The sequence below is a fragment of the Canis lupus genome, chromosome 21 (assembly GCF_048164855.1).
Source record: "Canis lupus baileyi chromosome 21, mCanLup2.hap1, whole genome shotgun sequence".
In the NCBI taxonomy this organism is placed as follows: Eukaryota; Metazoa; Chordata; class Mammalia; order Carnivora; family Canidae; genus Canis; species Canis lupus.
The window spans coordinates 34,051,294-34,077,983 of NC_132858.1; the positions used below are offsets into that span (position 1 = coordinate 34,051,294).

At 38.2% G+C, this 26,690-nt stretch overlaps 1 protein-coding gene and 1 long non-coding RNA gene across 6 annotated transcripts in view; one reads left to right on the top strand and one right to left on the bottom strand.

Annotated features, from left to right (window-relative positions):
* Positions 1-26,690, top strand: part of PCLO (piccolo presynaptic cytomatrix protein) — a 389,843-nt gene that overhangs the window by 307,261 nt on the left and 55,892 nt on the right. For 4 of the 5 annotated variants that reach the window (XM_072791350.1, XM_072791353.1, XM_072791355.1 and 1 more), the window contains exons 15-21: positions 1,120-1,244; positions 3,717-3,743; positions 10,819-10,912; positions 12,116-12,187; positions 14,117-14,297; positions 16,091-16,285; positions 17,862-18,044. In XM_072791350.1, the coding sequence (XP_072647451.1) occupies positions 1,120-1,244; positions 3,717-3,743; positions 10,819-10,912; positions 12,116-12,187; positions 14,117-14,297; positions 16,091-16,285; positions 17,862-18,044 (877 nt within the window). The remainder of the gene's footprint in view (positions 1-1,119; positions 1,245-3,716; positions 3,744-10,818; positions 10,913-12,115; positions 12,188-14,116; positions 14,298-16,090; positions 16,286-17,861; positions 18,045-26,690) is intronic. The other variant, XM_072791351.1, reaches the window with a different exon arrangement.
* On the bottom strand, positions 377-4,415 carry LOC140613009 (uncharacterized). Its single transcript, XR_012014134.1, has 2 exons — positions 2,641-4,415; positions 377-488 (listed from the first exon to the last, which is right to left on the bottom strand). It is a non-coding gene; the product is annotated as an uncharacterized lncRNA (long non-coding RNA).

The following is a 26,690-nucleotide window of genomic DNA, read 5'->3' on the forward strand; positions in this document are numbered from 1 at the left end:
CGAGTCCCACGTAGGGTTCTCTGCATGGAGCCTGCTTCTCCCTCTGCCTGTGTCTCTGCCTCTCTCTCTTTGTGTCTCTAAGAATAAATAAATAAATAATCTTTAAAAAAAAATTTATCAGATTTTAAATGAAGTTTGGCTTCTCTAAAATTTCCCATTTTCAACATGAGCACAACATACCTGCTTCAAATGATAATTAAAAAAATCGGTTAGTATTTTTATATATGAATTTTTTCCTCTCACATATAGATCCTTTCCTTTCTGTCATTTGATAAGCAAAAGCAGCATCAAGCAAAATTAAGTTTTATTGAAAATGATGCCATAAGAATATTTAAGTTTTGAAGGAGAAAAATTAGTCAACTCCATTATCTTGAAATAAGTAGGCTTCTCAAATATTTATTTAAATTGTTAATCTTTTCCTTTTCAGTGATAATTATGCAACAGCCATTAAATCTAGGAGGCAGGGCCTCTTCTTTCCTCTTCAGTGTCTAAAATTAAAGAACAAGATCTTATTATCTTATATTCTGACAGTATTAGAAAAGCAGGCACAGGAAAAAACTATCAGTAATATGACATACTATAGAAAGAGATCAAATCTACATGTTCTTAAATATTCTTTTCAGACTAACAGCTCTATCTTTAAATAATGATTCCACCTACTGCTAATTATCTGGTAAAATGCAAAAGACATTTTCTAAAAAATTCAGCAATTTATTTTCAAAATCCTAGTAATTGTATTCATGAACGCTGACAACGTAGTATTTTTCTAAGAGTATAAATTTAGCATCAAAATATAACTAGCAATTCACTGTATGATTATACTTTTTTTTGTATGATTATACTTCTAAATGAATTTTAGACAGGCCAGAACTTTAACCATGGAAAGAATGAACAGCACATTTTCTAGTAATTAGCATGTGCCTGGAAGCTCTCAATTAAATTAGACATACACTAGTCTGTTCAGTTTCAAGTAAAATGGAAATGAAGGTTGGTGCTCCCTAGGACACTAAAAAAAAAAAAAAAAAAAAAAAGTACTGGTAAATTATTGAATAATAATGTATTATAGATTTCTTAAGACAACAGCAAAATATTCATGGAATATTTTGATGTCCCTTTAAGCTTCAAATCAACTATGATCTCGGAAATCTCATAATCCATATTCTCCAAGCAAGAAACCTTGTCCCTCGAGACAACAATGGTTACTCGGACCCCTTTGTTAAAGTGTACCTTCTTCCTGGGAGAGGGTGAGTAAAGAAGCAGTGTCTTCTAAGTATCACATGCCATGGATTAAAAAATAGTGTTAGTATTTCTTCCAGTCTCCAATTTTAAAGTTTAATATCTGTTCCTTAGTTTTATTTATATGTCTTATTTATTTATTTTCAACTATTAGGTAAGGTGGAAATAAAAATTTGTAATTAAGCCCTAAAGTGTTCCAGGAGAGCCCTGATCATGATAAAACCTGTTTTGACGACATGTCAGCCTTTTGAATCTAGAAACCACACTCACTAATCAGATGAACTGTGAAATCATTTAAGGAATTATTTGTAGCAAATTTAGAGAATTAGCTTTACCTTCCTAAATTCATTTGCAAAACCAATGTTCAGGGACTTGTAAGTTACTGTTTTATCTTATAGGACATCATTGTCTATCACATTACATGTTCATTAAGTGACTTATTGATGTATCCCTATTTATATGAATATTTTCAAATCAATGTTTTAAGAGTTATAAAATAAGAAAAAATAAGAATAATATTTGAAATGTTGAATATTAAAACATGTTTAATAAGTATGGTAAATATTTGGGAAATAAATGAAAAATGACTGAATCGCATGTCTATACAAACTGTTCATATAAAGCAAGTGTTCTTTGGGGATGTTTAATTTTCACATGATAAATGCAAATTGCTACGTTCTGGTGTATAAATCAGTACTCAAAGATGATGTCAAAACAGTGATTTGGACCCAACGGATCATTATACCTTATCTGAACAACTTATAGTAGCCAAATTAGCATGATGGAACCATAAATAATCAACAATTGGAGGCATAATAAAAAAGAATTTGAAGCTAGTAATTTCAAGGCTCTGGTTTTATTTTTATCCATTTTTTATTTGAGGGGTGACATTTGAATATTACTTTTTACTTGGAAATTTCGAATTGTTGCACATGAGTAGAAAGAATGACCCACCACTTATTCATTACTCGGCTTCAACAATCGTCATTTCCTAGACAATCATGTCTCATTTTTACCCTTATATACTCCCTCTACGCAGATTATTTTAAAGTATATCTCAACTCATAACTTTTTCTGCAAATACTTTACTATATATTTCCAAAAGATAACTCATTTAAAACATAATCATAATACTACATGTAACCACTGTCCTTTCAAAATGTTTAAATAATTCCTTATTTCCCCAATTGCCTCCTAATTGAAGTCCTAATTGATATTTATAGAATTCTTCCCATCAATAGGAGAATACATATTCAAGTGCATGTGAAACATTCACCAAGATAAGCTATATTGTGGGCCATAAAACAAACCTGAACAAATTTAAAAGCACTGAGATCATACAAAGCATGTTTGTGACTATAGTTGGTTTGTTTGAATAGGATCCAAGTTAGAGTTATACATTACCTTTGAATCTGCTGTTTGTTGACTATATCACCACCATCAGATCACCATTTCTTTTGAGATTAATCTTTCTTGTTGATAATGACAGGGCCAAGGAAGCAAGCAGAGCCAATAGTTTTGTCAAGAAATCAAGTAATACTCAGAAAATAATTTGAAAATTTCCAGGTGTTTTATCAAACTAAGTATACAGCCTTTAATTTTATCCTAATAATTTTATTTAGAAATTTAGAATTGCTGGTTTTGTGATTCTAATTTTAATTCATTGAATTTAATTTACAGGGATCACCAATTAGCCATATAGCACAGAAAAGGGGGGTTTTTATTTTATGTTCATTTAAATCTTTAGTAGTTACAACTGCAGTTTGGCTATCTTTTTTTAATGTGAGCAGAACAACAACAAACTGATAACTTCATTCTGCCTTTGACTGGGTCATTAGAACTCCAATGTTATTTAATGACAATATTAAGGGACAAGAAGAAATCACTGCCAAGGGTATATCCCTAATTAAGCATTTGCAAATGAATGAAAATAAAGCAGTGTATTTTACTTTCTGTCATCTCTAATAATATCCTAGAGAATATCGCCTTTTATACAATATGAGAGTACCTATGTTTTATTTATTACAGGGTATGTTTCAATTAGACTATTACATACTTGAATAACCCAAAAGGGCAGGCAGGTAACATGAATATCTCAGCCATTCACGGGGTAACAGGAAATGAGGAACTATAGTGAAATAAAGAGTGAGTTTCCACCTAAAGCCATCTCCATGTATTTTGTCAGATAAAACATGCCTGTTCTTTGGGATTTGCCCCAAAGGGAGCTAATGAACTACACTTATTCAATTCCTAAACCTTTCCTTAAATTACTACTAATGAGTACAGTGGTCAAGGCATTTGTGACCTGTTATTTTCATTTTAACTCTAAGACTATACTCTGCCTCATGTTATTTATATGTGTAGCTCCTCCAGTTATTATTCTCATATTTTCTTCCTTATTTCTGTTCCTAACTTTTTTTCTTCCCGTCTTCCCAACTTGCCTGTTGTATCCTTCACTTTCGCTCTCGGAATCAATGCAGTCAAGTCATGGTTGTCCAGAATGCAAGGTAGAGTTGGTTCTCTTTCATTGTCAAGCTACATTGTAATGTCTAGAGTTTTATTTTTTGCTGATTTGTGTATATTCACCTGTGGTTCAGTTTGGGCTATAATTTACATCTTTTTATAGGTTGGTATCATTGAATTAGGCTACCAGCAAATTGTTCTGATTACAATATTACTAAATAGGTTTAGCAGATGTGTGCAATAGAACATTGAAAAGTAGACAATATTAAAATATTTTAGTATTTTTATATCAAATATGAATATGAATAAGGAAAGACCACCTGAAATTAGATATAACTGGTTTTCATATGTAATTTGTCCACTAAAATTCATTTAGCTTCTCATGTGATAACCATGGCTGAAGTTCTCCTGAGTCTTCTATTACAAATAAAAATAAAATCTAGAGTCATTTTTCTCAAGAAATTAACTGATCTTCCAGATGTCCAATACTGGGCATAAATCTGATCTTAAATACCATAGTTCTCTCGTCTTTTTCCTTACTTAGCCCTGACACTGAGACATTTCCATGCCTTTATACCTTCTGCACCATGAAGGCATTGCCATGCAACAGGATGCCATAATCTGCCTGCCCCAGTACATTGGCAGGAACATAAACATTCTCCTTCCTTTGCCAATAGTAGGAAACTGTTTTCTAACAGAGCTTATAACTTGGTACATCATCACATTGTCAGACAAGGGTATCTTTCAGACACATAACGAAGAGCATTCTTCTGCACATCTTATTACATTTATATGAAATGTGCTATTTATTTGGGGAGGAGAATCTTGCACCATCTATAGCAGTGGGGTGATGAGAATTTTAATTCTACCCAGAATATTAATGTTATAGGGTTTGTTTTTGTCTGCAAAATTAAAATTTGACATCTTTATTAATCCGGACAAGCTGTTGCCCAAAAGAGGCTGTTTCTGATTTTGAATGGCGTAGGTATTTAAATATTGAAAAGAATAGGATTAGTCACCACACCCTTTCTGTGGCCAGAAACTTTTTTTTTTTCCTTGCAGCCACATAATCATGGTAAATTCGATTCTGTGAAAGGTTGCTTGTGATGACTAGTTTGTTCATCTCAGGACAGCATCCAGATCTCTCAGACTGATATGCAAAATTAGCTCAATTGAAAGAAAAGTGTCATTTTAGAACAGACATTATCAATCATTTTTTTCAGAACCTTCCTACCCTTATCTAGAGAACCTGGGGGGAAATTGTCTATATTTAATTTAGAAGAGAGCAGGTTTTGTAAACGTAAATAATAGTTGAAATAGTCTGGGATGCGTTGGTTACAATTTTGAAGACCTAGAAGTCACTCTCTTATCCTGTGTTTCATCTAGAAGTCACTTCTACCATCTCTTTGAGAATTGTCAGTGCAAGAAAAAATAGTAATGACAAGGTACTAACATTATAATTTTGGCTGATGAGGCCAGTGAATAAAGTCCTAAAGTACTTGGGTTTGAATTTCAGCCCTGCCTCTTAGAAGTTGTGAGGTTTCTCTAAAATGATTTCTTCTTCTGCTAAATAGGGATAATAATAACCCCCCTCCCAGGATTTTTTTTTAAAACACACAGAGTAGTACACCAAAAGTGAAAAGCATAATATCTGGCACATAATAAGCTCTCAGTAAACGGCACTTGATATTATTGTATTATGTACAAATACACTCTCTTAGGGTATACCACTTTGAATTTCCCGAAGCAACTCTAAAACTGGCCTAAATTTGTTGTGATATGTGGGTATAATACAAATTTATACATTTTATATACATATATATGTGTGTGTGTGTATATACACACACACACACACACAGAGGTGAAGAACTTTAGACTATAGGGTAGATTATAGGGAAATAACCTATATACACTTCAGCTTATAAAGCCTGCAGTTATGAAAGTTAATGGATTATTCTTATTTTATGATTGGCTACATCAAGTCACTAGTGGTCAGTTATTCCTACAAAAAAGAAATACAGGTACTTGGGCTATTGGATTACACAGAATTATTTATCAACAATCTATAGGAAACCAAACAACTTTGTTTCTTCAATAATAAAATATAATAATTTGTCATTCTTAAAATTGAAAAAAAATCCTGTTAACTGATAAGAATTTCACTGGTCCAACTTTCTCATATCCTCTCATTTCCTTTTCCCCACCCTCGGATCAATATACTCATAAACTCTGAAAGTCTAACTGTCAGCACCGAGATGAAGTGAAACAGGGAAAGAGTATTTGTCCCTGGATAACTAAGAAGTGAAAATGAGCGTATCTGAAGGATCTCATTCTGGTTTTCTCTCATTACTCTGTTTGACAAAGTGCAGACTTTTTCCCATTAATGAAATTTTGCTATGATTGAAGCTGATTTTAGCTGTCATGATACTGGAAGTTCAGTTCCTGCCTGGACTTTCTCTAAACCTCCTGTTAGCATATTAGACTATTTTCTCCAGGACCTATATAAAGCAGGTGTTGCATGCATCTACAATTCAAAGGACAGAACTTTTTTCATTTCAAAAGATTTTAAGGGGAAAGAAACCAAAAGCATTTTTTAATGATCCATCCAACAAACATTTCTTTAGCACAAACTGCTCCAGACATTCTAAGATGCTGAGGGTAGAACTGATAAACAGCCATAGGCTCTGACTTCAGGGAGCACAGATGTGATGTGGCCAAAACACTACTGCACGGAACAGTAGGGTTTATAAAATGGCATATGATCGGATTTCTTTCTAAATTAAGGGAAAATCCTTAGAGGAGTAATTAAAAATAAATTTGTGTGTGTGTGTGTGTGTGTGTAATTTCCAATAAAGGACAACCAAATAAAACAAAAGATTAAATAAAATTATATTTTAGATAATTCTATGAAAGCAAAATAGAAAGAAGCCATCATATTCTTTCTTTTTTTTTAAATTAAAAGAGAAACATAAAGAACTATGTTTTTTGCCAGTGTAGGGGAGAATAATTGAATTTCAAGGCTTGTTTTTTTTTTTTTCCTGTCTGCCTTAAAAGCATATCTACTCATGAGAAAGCAAGGGGTCAATAATTTAAAAAATGAAAGATAAAAGAAGTTAGTCAAACTTCGAGAAGACGAAGGTTAATTTTTTTATTAGCATCATGCCCCATCTTGATTGACTTTTTATTTCCCTTTATTAAAAAACTTCCTGATTTTTAGATACAGCCTAATTGTCCTAATATAATATCATTATTTCCATCTTCCCATGAGAGGATACAGTGTGTTTTCCAAAGAAGGGAAAGGAAAATAAGCTCTACTTTTTTTCTCAACCTAATTTATGCTCACATTTAAGAATCCCATTGCTTCCCTAGCCAGCTTCAACTTGTAAATCCAGATTTTGATGTGGCTGTGGAAGTGCAAACAGTTTTCAATTGTGTCAAGTGGCAGCACAGCCCAATGGGGTCATGCTCAAGACAGTCACTAAATGTAGTTATAAAACAAATGTTATTGAAGGAATGGCTTTGTGCGACCATCTCTGTGTTATAAAATTCAAGTACAAAAAAGCTGCAAAGGATTTAATTATCATTTTTACAGCCCCACCAGAAATAGTAGAGGCCAACTGTATGTATCTACTTTAATCCTAAAGGCAATGGACACCTTGAGTCTGGAGAGAATTGAAGAATAAAACTCACTAAAAACATAAAATCCCCCCAATTTTGGTTAATTCTGAGTGTGACTGGGCAGGAATAAATATTTATTGCAATTATTCCTCAGTCCACAACATCTTTTAGGATATACTATTCAGAATTTCCCTAAATAACTCTAAAACTGGCCTGATTTTTTTATATGTATATATATACACACATATTGTATATAATTTACCTATATAAGAAATACATATATTTAATTGAAGTGAAGAACTTTGGATTATATGGTAAAGAAGACAAACTAGGTACTTCAGCTAATAAAGCCTGAAATTAAGAAATTGATGAATTATTCATATTTTGTGAGACTAATCAATTGAGTTCATGTAGCATATGTTTACGAACAACCATTCCGTTTCCCTCTATTTGAATCATGGTCCTGCCAGTTAATAAGTATGCAGCCTTTCCAGCATACCTTAATTCTGCTGAGCTTCATTTTTTTCTGTCCTGTCTCACAGAATTGCCATGAGGATTAAATGAGTAAACACGTAAGAAGCATTTAGAACTCTGCCTAGGAAAAACTAAACATTTAATGAATGTTAGCTCTTTTTTATTTTTATGTGCTTACTTTATAAATTGTTTTTCATACATAAATTAAGAACTTTTGCTAAATGTGTAAGTGAAAAAATGACTAAAATATGCAGGTGAAAAATTATAACAATTATTTATATTCACAAATTAAGAAAAGATGATATCTTTGGAAGACATTTTAATAATACAGACTATTTTCATATATATTGACATATCTAGAATTTCAGTGAAAGTACTTGAGTTTGCATTTAACACTAATTCCCACCTTTTTAAAAAGTTATAGATTTCACTTTTCTTCATTGATAAAAAATTTATTATTCCACTGTATTATGACTCTTGTCCTTATGTTTCCCCACAATCTCATTACCTTAGTAACAAAGTCCAAAACAAATAGAAGCTTTAAAACTCATGAGTTTTTTTCTTCTGAGTTTTTTTCTTCTAAGTATACCTGCCTAGAGAAATAGGCATGAATTCTAAAGTAGTAACCAAGGCTTGCTATTATCTTCAAAGTGGTCACATCCATTCTTCCTATGCCATCATAAAAAAATATATATGTATATAAAAAACATAAGATATAAAGAACATAGATTACCAAAGTTATTTTGAATTTTATTGTAGAATATTTCAAACTACTGAAAATTATAGAAAATAACTAACAAATACCTGTGTTCTTGCCTTTAGTTCTATCAAATTTTAATATTTTGCTCTATAGGCTTCAGATTTTTTTATTAAAATATATTTTATAGGTACCCCTGAAGTCCTCTGAAACCATTCCCTTGTCCACCTGAGATAACCACTAACTAGAATTTATTACCTATAATTCCCAAACTCTTAATGATTTTTATACATTTATTATATATATACATGTATTCATAAACAGCTTACTATATTATTTCACATGATTTTAAGATAATATCCATCTTGATATATAGAGATATATTTCATTCATTTTAACATTTTACTATTTCATTAAATGAATATATCATAATGCATTTATATATTTCTTATTAATATGTTATTAGAAACAATGTTTTAGTGAATGTTTTTAAACACATTCCTTGTGCACAGGTGGGAGAATTTCTCTAAGGTAGAAGTGAAATAAGTCAAAGTAGAATTTTCTGGGTATTTGTGTACATAGATTTAAACTTCACCAGTTTAAAAAAAAATAAAAAATAAACGTCACCAGTTTTATCTAAAAACTGTGTGCAAATTTATACTGTGTGTGGCCTATGAGAATTCCTGTTTCTTTAAATCATTGCATATACATTTTCCCAAACTGTTTGCAATTTATCTTGAATGCAAAAATGGTTAAATCCTGCTCTTATTTTTATACAAATGAGTTGGTTAGAAGTGAGAAGACTGATGCTTTTTCTTAAACTGGATTCAATTCACAATGGCTAACACGTGAGGTCTTGGGGAATCCTAAATTCAGTGGTTCACAATCTACACATTAGATTTACCCGAGAGAGTAAAAAAAATTCTGATACTCACGCCTAATAGGAGATCCTATTAAATCAGGATATGCTTGGGGGTGCAAGGCTGGGAGATCTAGGCGTGGCAGTTGTTGCTCTACTTCGAAGCCTTAGAACTCAGATTCCTAGGTGATCCCAATATGCAGTCATTGTTGGGAATTATTGTCCTTCTGCATATGGCTGATAAGAAAGAATAAAGCAAAAGAGAGAAGAAAGACATTTTAAAAGTGAGTGGTGAGCTAGAACTGGATTCTCAATAGCTATGTCTAGAATGGATAGGGTAAATTAGAGCCTGGGAAACAATAGGATGCATTCCAGCATGTGGCTGTGCTTGAGAGTGGGGACTAGCAAGAGTTAGTAGTCAGCCCTTAGTTGGGAATACAACATCAAGTCAAGGGTCAGGATCCAATTCATGTAGAAAAGACAATTTGCAAAATCAAAGCACATGAAAGGACTCTAGATGAGTAGGTTGGTTTTCAGGGCTCTGGTGCCCACCAGAACTAAAGTATCATCTAGGACCTGAGCTATAAGGCTAGGCAGAAAATTTGGGGAAAAGGCAGTGAGGATTGGATAAAGGCATTGTCTGTATGGGTAACTTTGATAATAGCAAACAACAATAATTCCAAACCCACCAGCTGGTTGAGTCAGCTATAGGTGTTCTGTTTGTTTTAATTAGAATAGGTTTGGGTTATAAACTTCTAACTGTTGCTCAGATGGAATGGAAAAGTCAAGGAAAAATTCAAATGCCCCAAGTTATAATGAATGAGGAACTATTTTGATCTGGTTCATAATGGCTTATCTGGGCTATTGACATAAACCAAGAAATTATACTGAATTGCTTTATAACTAAATATCCTATTTTACTAAGAGTCTCAAAATATGCTTTAAATATAAGGTAACAAGTGTTCATGGAATCTCAGCGATAGCAACAAACATTTCTCATCCTTTCCTCATCAAAACAATTACTATGATTTTGTATAAGAAAAAAGTGAAAGAGCATTTATTTGGCTTTGCAGATATGATTAGAAGTAAAACTATTGGAAAGCTAAATACCAAGTTATTATTTATGGGGCAAGAAGATACTGATGTTACCATATAGTTCATGTAATTGTCTCCTGCATTCAGGAAGGAGAAAGGCTCTAAAATTATGGTATAGTTAGAACACCTAAAAGCTTTTCTTTAAAAACCACCTTTTGGGCAAATAAAACTAAAGGCAACCAACATATTTTTAAATTGTCATTTTGTATTCAACTTAAGATAAGGTTTTAGACAGGAAGGTGATGGGATGATTACATAATGATTTAGAACAAAATATCATCTTAAAATGTCTGCATGCCCTTCTGGCTGACTATGAAGAAATCAGTTAAGGTAAATAATCAAGATAACTCTTTTTTTTTTTTTTCTCCTAATTCAGTGCTGAGTACAAGAGGAGGACTAAATATGTTCAAAAAAGTCTTAATCCCGAGTGGAATCAAACAGTAATTTATAAAAGTATCTCCATGGAACAGGTATGCAATGATATTTTCTATGTGACAGATTTAGACTAATGTTAAGAATAGCGATGACAAAATCATTGCAAGATAGTGGTCTATCAGTTTTGCCTCATAAACAAAAAGAAATGAGTAAAATACAAATAATAAATGTAGCCAGTGAAAGAAAATGGATACAGTTCAAAGTTACCATGAGTTTACACTGTTAAAATGTGTGCATTTTAACAAAGCAGCCAAAAAATATAGAAATAAGACCAGTGTAACCTTTTTCATCAATTATTGCAAAATTTAAATATTTCAACAGGCTGGGCCACATTTATCATATTTTGAGGAAAAGTATTTTCCAACTGCCTATGTATTTTTTAAAATTTTGGCCAATCACTTTCATTTTTTTTCAAGTTTTACTGAGATGATTGACATAATACATTGTATAAGATTATGGTATACACCATAATGATTTGATGTATATATATTGCAAAAATAATAGCTGGCAATATTTTGACTTTCACAAATAATACACAGAAAATATTCAGTGTGTATAAATGTATTATTGCACCAGGCAACATTTTAGGAATTCATCTCTTCTCTAAATCAAGACCTCTTAAGAACCTCAGAATTATGGGGCTAAATCTATGGGCCAAGACATACAGATGACTAGCCTAAAGGATTTTAAAAGAGAGATTTTTTATTAGTCCTCGGAAAGTTTATAATTTGATTACGAAGTTGAAGCTAGGTGCAAAGTGTAACCTGGGTTCTTGAATTTAAAGTAAGTTAAATTTTGAAGAATAAAAAATAAAATAAAATAAGTTAAATTACCTGCAGAAATAAGAGAATGCTATGGTTTTTTGGTGATTTACTAAAATCAAAAAACTAAATATTTTACCTAAATAACCTAGACAGTTTTGCATCCTACAAATTCCATGTATTTGAAGAGCATTTATAGATTCTGCATTTTATTTATAAAAATCAAGGGAGGGGATTTAGAATAAGAAGAAATTAGTAAAAGTTTGAGGTCACTTACGAACAAACACTAGGTTCGACCATAAAATCACTCATATTTTATATAATATTCAATATAAGCCCACATTTTCAGATGAAATTTGAAGCCTTCTGACACAAATAGAAAGAATTCAAGGAAGTGAAAGTCAATGAGTCTATAATAGAGTGTGATGCAAATGTATGATGATATATGGGTTAATGACATTTTGATTTAAACTGTAGCTCAAGAAGAAAACATTGGAGGTGACGGTCTGGGATTATGATAGATTTTCTTCCAATGACTTTCTTGGTGAGGTGAGCATCTGATTTCCTTTTCCTTATTTGCTTTCACTATGAACCAGCAATCAGAGCTTGTTCCAAGCATATTTCTCAAGTTTATAAAATAATCATTTTGGGTAAAGTTTTGTTTGGTAGATAGGACATATTTCCTGATTTATTCCTTGAATGGATGAATAATAATTTGAGAAATGGTTTTCAGTCTACCATTTGATGTACTTTATAATTAATTTGTAGATGAATTATAAATTCTTTTGATAGGAGGTATATAATCATGCTGTGAATCCAAATTTGAGATAAATTATTATGAAATGAGCTAGATTTTTAAAACACATTTTTGGATATTTAATTGCTATTCTTCAACTGCATGTATCAGTGACTTGATGTGACATTCTACATCTTATTTCTTCTAAGTGTCCCATGAAAAATCTCTCAAAATATTTTACAAGGCAAAACTAGAAGTAGGAGAAAGCAATAAAAAAACAATTGTATGTTAGGTCACATGGGAATCTAACCTAATCATGAAATCTGGCAGAGTGATAAGATCCTGTGTTTTTTTATATCATATTTCAACAAAATATATTTTACTTAGTAATCTTTACTTAAAGCATAAGTTATGAATTAATGTTAAAAAATAGAGCATCTCCAAAAAAAAAAAAAATCACCCAGACGATATGACGTCCCTTCCCAGAAACAACAGCAAACAGTTGTGTGGTCTAGGTGCCATGAGACCTTGTCTGGTTCCAAGACTCTGCACTTTTCTTTCCCATCAAAACTAGACCATTTGACCTTCACTTGCAGGCTCCATGCTGGTACAGCCACTGAGACTAATCTCCATCTTTGGATAGTTCTAGGACGCAGTATTATATCTAACGTCCCATTTCAGTAAACTGATTTATTGTAGTCCTTATAATGTATTGTTCACATGAACCTAAAGCATATATCCATTATGTTGGTTCTCATTTTTTTATATCTCATCAGATCTAAAACGCCAGCAATTGTAAAATGCACTATTACTCATGAACTCTAAGAAAAAAAATGGTGCCAATTAAACCATAACACAGTACTTTTTTCTCATCATAAATGGTTAGTCATATCCTTATTTCAAATATGAACTGAAGTAGGTTTTAAATACAGGGAATAAGTTAGTAATTGCAAATTACCCATTCTTTTTATCTTATCCATCTCATATCTAAAAATCGATCTTTAAAAATGATATTCAATGTTAAAAGCAAAAGATATCCAAGGGTAGCACTGAAATGTGTTCATTTAACAAGAGATAGCTTTCATTCATAAAGGAATGGAGTTGTGACTACATTTTCCCATCATCTCCAAATAATTTAATTAATAGTCAAAGATTTTATACAGTTCAGTTTAATCAATTCATTTATTTTTTAAAAGACTTTATTTATTCATGAGAGACACACAGAGACAGGCAGAAACGCAGGCAGAGGGAGAAGCAGGCTCCATGCAGGGAGCCCGACGTGGGACTGGATCCTGAGTCCTGGGACTCCAGGATCACGCCCTGGGCTGAAGGCAGGCGCTAAACCGCTGAGCCACTCAGGGATCCCCTCAAATGTTCATTTAAAAAAACATTATTTCAGAGAGAGAGAGAGTGCACAGCGGGGAGGTGCAGTGGGAGAGCAGAGCAGAGCCCAGTGTGGGGCTCAATCTCACAACCCCGAGATGATGACCTGAGCCAAAACCAAGCGTGTGACACCCAACCGACTGCACCATCCAGGTGCCCCTAATCAAATGTTTATCAAGCATCTACTATGCACAAGACATTGTTCTCAATGTCATGGGTAAAGAAAAATGAGGAAGACAGCCTTGTCATCCTCAGAGTCATACCATATCTTTTGACTTACTTCCTTGAGTAAATTTCAGATCACAGAAAAAATGAATGAATTATATCAATTTCATTGACTTACTACATTTTTTTTTCAGGTATTGATTGATTTATCTAGCACATCTCATCTGGATAACACCCCTAGATGGTATTCTCTCAAAGAACAGACTGAAAGCATCGATCATGGCAAGTCTCATTCTAGTCAGAGCAGCCAACAGTCTCCGAAGCCATCTGTCATCAAAAGCAGAAGCCATGGTATCTTCCCTGACCCATCCAAGGGTAGGAGATATTTCAAGTAGAAAAAGCTTTTATTCTATTTGTTCACCCAGTAACTTCCTGAATATGAATGCCTGTATATTTAATATACTTTAAAATGTTGGATTCTACTGGGAAGTATGTAATATAATATCCTGCAAACAGTAATGGACATGGAATCAGGAAAAATGAGCGTTAGTCTCAGATCAGCGCATAATTAGGTGTAGGACGTGTATGACTTTGTGATCGTCGCCTGACTCTGGTTTTCAACCAGCACAAGGAACGAGGAGGTTGGGCTGTACGAGCTGTTGGGTTATTTCCAGCTCCCGAAATCCATGATAATATGATTTCACGAAGAAAAATAAAAGTCCTCGACAGTCCATTGACCATACTTACCATTACCATTTATGCATATTTCTTCTCATCGTTTAAACCCGTTTTTTTCATAGGTATATTCTAACTCATATATTATATATGTAATGTATGCACACATATAATTTTGCACCCTGCGTTTTATTTATATCAAGAACATTTAACCCATGTCATCAAAATAATTGGTACGTTGACATTTATTTAAACCTTTGGCCTCAAGCTAATTCTGTAACTTTTCTATAAACTACCATCATCACATCTGAAAAAAACGTTGTCCGTTGGATTTGGCAGCACGCACAGCACCCCCTCTGAGCGAGCTTTTCCCTGGAGAGGTTCGTTGCCAATTCCCCACAACTTGAATCTTCATCATGAACCGAGTTCTGCCTGGACCACATAACCGTGTCCTGTGCCGCGTAGACATACCGACCTATGTATTCTAAGTCTCGGCTAGTGTTGTCAGTGTGCCCGAGCGCCGCGCCCGGGTCTCCTCCTCCCAGGAATGCACCAGGCCCAGGGGCTGCGCCCGCGAGAAGGGGGGTGGCAGGCGCGGGCCCCGGGGAGGGGCGCCCCTGGCCCAGAGCCGCGCCTCGGGGTCCCCTCGCCAGGCCCGCTGCGCCCCGCCTTGCTGCCTCGGACCCCTCGCCGGGTCCGCGGCGCGGGGCTAGTCAACGGCCTGGGCCGAGCTTCTCTGCACCCCGACACCTCACTGCGGGCCCCAGCGCGCCCCTGCCTCCCCCCTGCGCCCCTGCCTTCCTTCGGGCCGCCCGGAGGCTCACAGGGCCGGGTGCCTGCCCGCCGTCCGCAGGCCGTCCGCCTCCACCCTGCCCGCCGCGGCCCACCGCCCGGAGCCCCCCTCCACCCCGTGCCCCTGCCGCCTCCTCGTGGAGCCTGTCCCCCCCACCCCGTGGAGCCCCTGTCTCCCCCCCCCGTGGAGCCCCGCCCCCCCCCCGCGGCGCCCTCGCCCCCCCGCGGCGCCCCTGCCCCCTCCCCGTGGCGCCCCTGCCACCCCACCGGCGCCCCCGACCCCCGCGGCGCCCCCGCCCCCCCATGCCCCTGTCCCGACCCCCGCGGCGCCCCCGCCCTCCCACCCATGGAGCCCCTGCCCCCCCCCGCGGCGCCCCTGTCCCCCCCACCGGCGCCCCTGCCTCCCCCCCGTGGCGCCCCTGCCACCCCACCGGCGCCCCCGCCCCGTGAAGCCCCCGCCCCCCCGCGGCGCCCCTGTCCCCCCCACTGGCGCCCCTGCCTCCCTCCGCGTGGAGCCCCCGCCCCCCCCGCGGCGCCCCCGCCCCCCCCCCCCGCGGCGCCCCTGCCTTGGTTCGGGCCGCCCGGAGGCTCGCAGGGCCGGGTGCCCTCCCGGACCCCGCCGCCGTCGGGCCTCGGCTCCCGGGAAGGCGCCCCGCGTCCGGCCGCGGCCGAGGCGCTAACCCCGCCCGCCTTGTGACCAGACATGCAGGTGCCCACCATCGAGAAGTCGCACAGCAGCCCCGGCAGCTCCAAGTCGTCGTCCGAGGGCCACCTGCGCTCGCACGGGCCGTCGCGCAGCCAGAGCCGCAGCAGCGTCGCGCAGAGCCACCTGGACGACGCGGGCGCAGCCATCGCCGCCGCCGAGGCCGCCGTGCAGCAGCTCCGCCTGCAACCAAGTAAAAGCCGCCGATAAACCCCGCATGGCCGCTTGCGCCGCCCGCCCGCCCCGCCCCGGCCCGCCCGCCCGCTCCCCGCGCTTGGCCCCCGCCCCCCGCCCCGCCCCGCTCCGGCCTCGGCCCCGGCCCCCGGCCCCGGCCCCTGCCCCGGGCGGCCGCCGCTCGCCCCGCCTGCCCGCCCGCCCGCCCGCCCGCCCGTCCGTCTGTCTGTCTGTCTGCTGGCGCGCACTGCACTAAAACTGGCTGTTTCCCCGTCTGCACCCGCCCCCCCCCGCGGCCCGGGCCGTGGCCGCCACGAGCGCAGCCGCGCGGGGTCCCCTGCGCCTCCCCTGCCCGCGAACACCCCGCAGAGCCCGCGACCGTAAGCCAGACGGACGCCGGCTTCCCTGGAGGCCCCCCAAGGGCAAGGCCCCAAGGGACACACGCAGGCAGCCCCCCAGGGGCACAGCCCCCCAGGGGCACACACGCAGGTAGCCCCCCAAGGGCACAGCCCCCCAAGGGCACACTCGCAGGCAGCCCCCCAAGGGCACGCACACAGGCAGCCCCCCAACGGCACAGCCCCCCAACGGCACAGCCCCCAAGGGCACACACACAGGCAGACCCCCAAGGGCACAGCCCCCAAGGGCACAGCCCCCCAAGGGCACACTCGCAGGAGCCCCCCAACGGCACAGCCCCCAAGGGCACAGCCACCCAAGGGCACAGCCACCCAAGGGACACACGCAGGCAGCCCCCCAACGGCACAGCCCCCAAGGGCACACACACAGGCAGACCCCCAAGGGCATAGCCCCCAAGGGCACAGCCCCCCAAGGGCCCACACGCAGGCAGCCCCCCAGGGGCACAGCCCCCCAAGGGCAGGCACGCAGGCTCTAGAAGCCGCCGCGAGCCGGGGGCGCCCCGAGGCGGGGGGCGAAGAGGAGGGCGTCCCGCAGGCCTCGGCCCCCAGGGCGCCAGCCACGGTCACACGCCGCAGCCCTCCCTGCGGGGACTTCCTAGACTTGAGGGGAAACCGTGACAAAAATCATGTCTTACATTTTCAAAAAGAAAACAAAAACAGAATATCGATCATATGTGTAGACCTAGGTGACGAGGCGTGTGACCCCCTTAAGGAGCACAGCGCGGTCCGCGCCGTTGGGCCTCGCCTTGTACGGGATACCGGAGAGTTTATGGGCATTTTCCCCTCTGGATCCTCACGCAGTCAGGGTATCCGGTGAAGCCCAACAATCCACCCATCCGAGTCGCGGTACTTTCATTTGCTTTCTGACAATTTAGTCGACCCGTATATCAAAACGTAAGGAGCACAGAGATTTTGCAAAGGGAGGTGCGCTTGGACTCCCAGGAGGCATTAGCCGGCCAACAGAGAGACATTGATGGTTCCCCCATCTCCCAAAGTCTTCTTTCCAAAGAAACAGCCAGTTTTAACCCCTTCAGTGCTGTGCATGTGGTGTCATCTTGGCATTCGGGAACACAAGTTCTTTAAAAAGAGCGAAAGATCACTTCTGTTTGCATGACTAACATGTAAGCTGGTTCCATCTGAGGATACATACTCTGGGTTTCCATTTCACCCACACCGCCACAGCAGCACATAAGAGCGGTCAGGCTAATCATGCCAGGAAGCAGCACAGACACAGCATAGCAGGCGTCCTCCCCATTCAAAGAACTCAGTCTGATAATCTGCCTCCACCAGCCAATGGCAACCAAGACCAAAGCCAGCTAGCCCTCAGGAAGGTGATGTCTGATGGACCAGTCAAGCCAGAAGGAGGTGAGCAGAAAGGCGCTATTCAAAGCACACAGCAAGAACGTCCCCCCAGTTTAAAGCCCTCATCTTTTCATTTTTAGAGATTGTCTGATAAAATATGTTTATCCACTTCTTAATGTGCTTTTGTGGGCATGGCATTTCAGGACTTCATCATCACTGTGTAAGTCCCCAGATCAGTCCCATAATATATTGACTACAGTGATTTGTATTTTTCTATGCACCGGGCATCTTTTGACTTCTGTTGGGAAATAGATTAACAATATTCATATTTGCAGAATGGAATGCATGCTACTAACCTAATCTGTTCAAGCATGACTATAAATATGTTGCATTGTGATAAAAGTTTAAACTGCTCAAAATTCGAGTTAGCATACCGGTTGGAATGTAGATCAGTTTTTGTTGCATATTATTTCAAGTGTAACTTTAAAAAAAAAAAATCAGTGGATTTTGGAAATTCTTTAGAGGAAAGTAAGGGAAAAATTGTTAATGCACTAATTCACCTTTACATGGTGAAAGTTCTCTCTTGATCCTACAAACAGACATTTTCCACTCCTGTTTCCATAGTTGTTAAGTGTATCAGATGTGTTGGGCATGTGAATATCCAAGTGCCTGTGTAATAAATAAAGTATCTTTATTTCATTCATAAACCACTGGGTTCTGAGCCATTGTTATATGATGCAGCTTAAAATGAGTGTGTCAGTTTTTGCTTTCTCATTTGATTCCTTGCAATAGAGTATTGATAGTTCCCATTCCATTGCTAGTGAGACCTCTAACGATAGAACATTTTGGGGGCAGAACAAAGTTTTGTGTTGAAACATCATTAGCTAGATGGAAAATAACTACCAAATAAAAGCACCAAGCATCCATAACCACAGGAGTAAATAATGGTGTTGGGCTATTCTGGGCCATCGGTCCACCATGTCTTGCTGCCACATCTGATCTGCTCCACAATCTTCTCAGGTTCCTGGCTAGACCGGTGGGATCCTCTGAGCCCTGGTTGTGGAGGTGCATCCAAACTTGATTCCATAGCTGTGTTCAGAATGGAAAGCAAGTTTGTATCCCTCCCTAACTAGACCCCAACGTTCTGGGGCTTTCCCCAAGAAAGAGGGCCACTGCCAGTCACAGGAATCAAACGAGGGTGATTACAGAGTTATCTCCAAATTTGATCCAAAAATATTTCTAAAATAAAGGGTTTAAGCAAATAGGAGAGCTGTGCCCCCTCGAGTCTCTTCCCACCCTAAAATACTTGATTTAATGATTCTCTACGTGTCCCCCAATTACAATCAAGTCATATATTTTTTTCTATTGTATTTCCCTTTATTCCCCCAAACCGACCATTTTTAATACAGTCTTGTCCCAACCAATCAGAGATTCACGGGCAGTGGAAGACCTATGTGTCAGAAAGCATGGTGATGTTTTAGGAATTAGCCAGGTCACTGTCCCCTCTGCAGTTTGCCTTTTCTGATTAGCTCACTAGTACTTCCCAAAGGTACTTAAAATCCCGCCTCTCACCTTTTCTTCCATTTGAATAAATTCAGTTGGTTTCTCGGTGTTACTCATTTTTCTTACTTCAAATATTCCATAGCTATAAGTGTCACAGGAGTGAAATGCTTCCCTATTTCACTCTATTTTAAATCATCATGACTTCAGGATTACGATACTATATTTTGAATGATTTTTTTTTCTTGATGCGGTTCTTAAAATTTGTAGCAAAATATTTTTAATTCCCTTTCTTTGCACAATGCTGTAATGGATATTCTCACCCATTAGAAGGTACTGTGACTATCTGAAGCCATTCTGTATTGAAATAATCAAGATAACATAGGCTGCTTTCTTGTTTAATTTTGTACTGATGATAAAATGCCATTTTCTGTAATATAATTATTGTCCTGCTACTATAAATATACCAAGAATATAATTCAACCATGCATTTTGCAGAACAATTAATAGTCAACATGCTATAGGATTAAAATTATATAAAATGGTGCATAAAAAAGCTTGAAAAAGCTTTTAAAGCTTAGAAAAATTGGTACAAGATGTAAACATACAAAGAGCCAACAAGTTCCTTGTTTTAAATCTTTTTTTCAAGTTCCTTAATTTTAAGTGTTTAGATAAAAGCCTTCCATTTCAACCTCGCAGTGGAATTCATACAGTCCCATCTGCATTCTGATGGTGATGCCCTTCATCTGGACAGTTCTTCCCATCGCACCGACTGCTTTGTCACCCATCTTCTCATTCTCTCCCACCGGGTAGATGAGGTATTCATGGCGGATATTCTTACCCCTGGTTTCTGAGTGAACTATCAGAGGGCTGGGATGATGGATAGAACACGCAGAAAGTTCTAGAATTGGCAACCTGACCCTCATTCCCAGGCCTAAACCTTGGCCGCTTAAGTGCATCGGCTCCTTTGAAATCACAGCCTCTCATTTCGGTGAAAACAACGTCATCCACATACTTGGTATTTATCACTTAAGCTCTCAGAACTGATTAGAAGTTGCTAGAAACGATGTCAGAATGCGATGTAGACTTGCCCTCCCAACATGATCCTTTCCTGTGAAGGCTGCGAATCCAGCTGCCAGACCAAGGGAATGACCCCTGTGCTGCGTGAGCCTGGGGCAAGCGAGTCGCAGAGGCTGGGTGTGCATCTGGAGTCTCCTCCAGCGGGGGGGGCCAGTGTCCCTAAAGAGCCTTTCGAATATTTTTTGTGAGCTTCTCAGCAGATTTCTGCCTGAAGTAGCATAAAATATGGGTCAGACAAGAATTATGGAGCGGGCCAGAAAGCTCTCCGTCCCCCTGCAGGTTTAGCTGTGCTAGGAAACCTGAAGAGAAAGATGAGACAGATTGTGCCAGATAATCCTGATGCCTAAATGACCCTTTTGTATTTAGAAATCCCTGGAAACTTTTTTTTTTTCCAAACCGGTTGGTTTGGCTGAACACAGGCTCCACCATTTCAGAAGGTGACAGCCCCAAGGGGGTGTGGGGGTGTTAAAAGTGGTCCTTTTTTTAAAAACCATACTCAAACTGAAACAAAGTGAAGCATTCTTACAACCTTAAATAGTAACTTAGTTGACCTCAACTACATTTTAGGTGCATTTTGAAATTCCTGAGTTATTTTTGTTTGGTACTAAGATTGTATGTGAATTTTAAACTTAGTAATACAGGTTGAGGAGAAATGTCCCTCCACCCTGGGCAATGAGGTCAGAGCCATCAGGATGGGCTGGAGCGGGTAGGTGAGCAGACCAACGGCTAAATAAGGTGCATGAGGGGATTAGGGTAAAGCATTCCCGGGTGTGGCCCAGTTGTAGGAGAAAGGCCTGAAGCTCCTTCTGCAGACCACTGCTGGGAACTCCACTTTCAATAAGGCTCATGTTCAGCACCTGTCAAAGAAGAGTTCCAAGTCCCCATGTTGCCGTGGTGAACTCTTACTAACCGCCACCTGTGGGAGCTGCTGTCTTGGGCAAGCCGGTGGGGTGGACGCCGGTGGGGTGGAGGTTGGTGGGGTGGAAGGCGGTGGGGTGGAGGCTGGTGGGGTGGAGGCTGGTGGGGTGGAGGCCTATGGGGTGGAAGCCTATGGGGTGGAAGCTATGGGGCTGAGAGGAATGTTGGTGACCAAGGGCAGTAGCTAATCGGTGTCCTAGTCTCTCCTGACCAGAAGTAGGTGGTCACTTTGAGTCAGAAAGATTTAGCATTCTCTGTTTCTGGGAAGGACAGGGTTGGAAAGGAAGTAAAGGAGAAATCAGAAGAGAAATTAAAGTGAGGTCATTTGGAGGTGAAGTCTTCCACCACGTATGTAAGAGGCTACTAAAAACAGATTTGCACTCCTCATTTCAATGTGTTCCTGTACAAAAAAAAAAAAAAAAAAAAATACTTAGATAAAACTTTGGGTAGTTTAGAATAAAAAGAAAATTGAAACTGTAATGATATGAACACAGCAAACATCCAACAAAATCTGAGGGAATCCAATTGGATCATCTCAGCTTTAAAGTTTTCTGCTTGTTTCTCTGGGGGTGAGGGTTTTCTTTGTTGTCTGTGAAGATCAAAATGCTCTTCTAAAGTTTTTCTTTTGTTGTTTTTTTTTTTTTTATTTGCGTTTCCATGTTTTCTTAGAATGATTGATTACCCATTTCCAAATTTTCCTTAGTCATTTGACATTCATTGCCAGGAATATCTCTACTAGCCATGCGGAGCCATAGAGAGTAAATGTATAGCTCTGACCAGGTGACACCGTCTCTCGTTTGTGGACGTTTATTTACAAAGGTGAATCCACTGATCTACCATCAATAGGTGCTTTTGTTCTTTTCCAGTAAGAGCTGTGGGTCTGCACCAAGCCATCCACATGTCTGGTTCACACTGGGGATTTATATGTTCATTTCTTCTGACATGAATAGCAAGACCAACGGGCCAAGTATCAGATTTGCCTTCAGTATCGCTGCACCTTAGTCAAATGATCTAGCTCTAGGCCTGGATGTGACTGTGAATACATGATCTGATTTTAACATGCCAAAGTCCCTTAAATGCTGCTTATGACGTAGCTTTCCCAATGTTCAACTTAATTTTTAAGATACAAATTATTTTCAAAAAGTTAATCAAATTACCACCAGGGAGGCAGGAGCCTGAGAAAATGAGACAGGCAAATGCTGATGGAGGAGAGAAATGAGAAGCATGGAGCATAAGAAGGCAGAGGGGGACACAGTGTGGGACCACAGAAAACATGAGCCTCTGCCTGGGAGTGTGTTCCCCTGGGTAGGAAGGATCATGGAACTGGGGGAAACCCTACTAAGGAGAGGCAGACGGATATCATCTGGCTACTTAACAGTATTGCCTAAATCTGGATATCTAACTACCCATGAATTACTTTATTTTTTCCACTTTTCATCTGCATGTACTACATTATGTAAAACCGTAATATTTCACCCATTCAGCATTGTGCAAGAAAATGGGGTGGGGGTGGTGAAGAGAGGGGGGACTCAGTTACTGGGATAGGAGGAAAGGAATCTTCATGTGTACTGAACCAGGCTCTGAAAATATCCTCTCTTTCTTTTTATTTTATTACTGCATTGAGTGTGTAAATTACAATTAATTGTTGAGCCAAAAAAAAAAAACTTACTGATTTTAAATGGAAACATGTCAGAAATGCAGAATTTTGATTGGGATGTTGAGTTTTTTAGATACAGGAATAGGAATAATGTAGACAATCATAGCTTTATAACAATGTATTTCAAGATACTCTAAGATAACTGAAGATTTCCATGAAGATACTGAAGACTAAAATTTAATTAATTAACGAATTAAGTGCATAATTTGAACAATGTCTAATAAAAATATTGATATTATAAATCAAATAAAAATGGATAAACTTTTAAGAAGAAAATGCTTGATAAAAGAAGCATGGGACCCTTTTCTAAACCTAAAAGCAAAACAGTGGAGTAAAATTTCTGCTATATTTGTTTTTAAAAGAATAAAAGGAACAAAATCCACTTTTCATCATTTGAAAATAGGTCACATTATAATTTTACCTGATTCTATAAAATGAATTTGGAATCTGCATAAATCTATAAAAAGTGGACTTTTTTACAGTATATAATTTAAACTTCTTTATATATGGATATATGGATCTATTACATGCTTTTAGTTTGTTCATTTGTTCTCATTGCTGATGACATTTCATAAAGTGAACAAGTACTGAATCCTATTTTGGCTTCATCCAACTATTGAGACACCAGCAAATTAAAGACTTTATGTAGAGAAAAACCCATTTTTAGGAGAATGTGCATTATTTTATGCCTGCCAAATATCATTATTTATTGTGGGTTTCTTCATACCATAAAGTAGCTTTTTAAAGCAAAAGTAGAACAGACAAGAATAATTTTTTGATATATGTCATTTTTAATTCACACCTTCTCCTTTGTAGAGTTGTAAAGTTCAGTAAACAAATTCCAAAGCTAGAGAGGTTAATAAGAATAATATCAATAATAATAAAGCTTTTTTAAAAAAGGCTAAAAGCTTGATATTTTTCACTGTAACCATAAAATACAAAATGAAAGGCACAACAGAATAGTCATGTATATAGTGATTTAAGATGACTATCAAAGAAATCTGAGGCTACTTGGGTTCTACACATTTTCATACTTAATTTTTCATTTCTATTATGGTAAATCTTAGACCAGTAATTCTCAAGGGCTCCCCGGGGCCCTTTCAAAGGTTTACCAGGTCGAATACAAGAATATTCAGTGTTGCCTTTTTCCCTCTCATTCTGTCTCATGTACAGTGGGGTTTTCCTGCATTTACATGAGATGTTATGACATCATTGCTTTGAAGGTTAATGGAATATATGCTTATCATTGCTTATTTAAAATTTTTCTTCATTTTGAATATGACAAATATTGATAGCTATAACTCAAAATAAAGTTCTTTGGAGAATTCAATATTTTTTAAGTATGTAAAAGCGGTCTTGAGATCAAAATGTTGAAGAGCCACTAATCTATACCTATTCTATGCACAATCATAATTTTTCCAGTAGCTGAAGACAGTAGGTAACTGGAGATCTCTTCCAAGATATGTCATAGTTGTCTCTAAACTTTCTATGCTTTTCTTCTTTTAAACTGTATTTCAGAATCCCTTCTTTCCTTTCTCATTTAATGTTAATTTATAATTCTTAAGATTATATATAACAAATGACAATATTTTATTTAATATTTAAACTATTTTATTGGGCTTGATTTAGGTCAGATTATGAATGTATGTCCATATATATTATATATTGTTTTCTACTTTCAAAACTTGACTAGAAAATTGCCTATCAGCTTTATCAAGCTGCTCCTAACCTAAAGTAGAGAAGGGATATTATAAAGTTAGAATAACTGTTATCTGTGTCCTTATCTTAAAGATAAGGCTTATTGGAAAAAATTGTTATGAATTGTTTCCTTTTATCTCCTATGGTATTATCTATATTACTGGTCTCATATATTTAAATTAATTTTGTTGGCACTACACTGAGGATCATCACTTTGATTCAAATTTGAGAAAAAATTTTACTTCTTACCTAATTCTTGACTTTTATTGTCAAGTAACAATTTAATTTGTTTTCAAATAATTAAAGCTAAAAAGGAATTCTGAAAATATTTATCATTTATAGACAATATTATTTGAATAACGTATATTAGCTCATCATTTATTCATATTCATATACACACTTTTTGAATGACTATTATGTTCCAGAACCTCTTCAAAGCATTAGTGACCCTGCAGTGAACAAAACACATGAAAATTGCTGCATTGTTGCCTTTTAGGTAGATTTCCCCCATCCTAGTAATATTTATTGAATAACCAATTAGATATCTGGGAAGAATTAGGAAGAATGGGAAAAGTGTAGGTTTTGCTCCCCTGAGTTTGAAAAAGAAAAAATGCCTTATGTTTATATGCATTCAAACATCCTCATGTTTAGAAATATCTGGAAATATAATTAATTATATTTTTATTTGTCCTGGCTCTGGTTCTCACTAATGATCTTTACAGTCCCCTGTGCTATAACCAACTATAGGAGGGGAGAAAGTAATAATTGTCCAAACTCCTCTTTATTCTCTGCCCTCTGACTACAACATTTAAATGATTGGAAAAATAATAGTGTTTGTTATAACGTTAGCCATGTAAAACAGTCTGCTTTGGGCAAAATGTTAATATAAATCAAACTTTGTGGATTTGATTTAAGGAGAAAATCTTTGTTATCTACATGTTCATGATCTAAGTTACCAATTTCAGGATTATGTAAGAACGTTTTCCAAAACTGATTATTTTTAAATTACTTTCCACTCAAACAATCCTGCATGTTTTCCAATCAAACTGCAACAGAGAATACTTGTGGTTCAAAATACAATTAAATGAATATTGAAAAATTAGGAGTTGCTTTTGAGAACTTAATTCAGATCTTGCATTTTTTCCAAGTATGAGTCTCCCTACTATTAATCTTTTAAAGATAAAAACTATTTCTTGTGTTATAACAATTATGGTAGCATGTTTTAGCACAAAACCAAAACTTGGTACTTAGTAAATTCTTTGTTGATTCTCTCTCTTCAGAAACAGATAGATTTAGAGCCTAAATTTATTAAAGATAAAATATTTTTTATCTTATGATAATATCTTAAACTTTTTTCCATTAGTTACTAAGAAATTTTGGTTCCTACTTAAATTGTATTTATTTTAAATATTTTAAATATTAAAATGTCAATATTTATTTAATATATTTAATTTAAACATTTAAATATTTTATTTACTTCTTTGAAAACTAGTTCTGAATCAAAAACCTTAAAAACAGAAGATGTACCTAAAAGGCAACAATCCAGCAAAAATCTAAGAACTATAGCATAGTGAGCCATCACATATATTTATGTAAAAAAAAAAATCCTCTCTACTATGTTATTAGTTAAATTTTACTCTCCCTTACAAACACCTGTTAAAGTTATGTATTATTACTTCTGGGAGTGATCATTAATCCCACTATCTACAAAGCTAGAGAATGAATGACGAGTGAGTACAGGGAAATATCTGCAAATTACTGATAGCATTAGATAAAAACAGATCGCATTGACTATTGAAATGTCTTGGAAATTCAGTCCTAAGGCCAATATGGATGGAGAAGGAAGAGTGTGAACG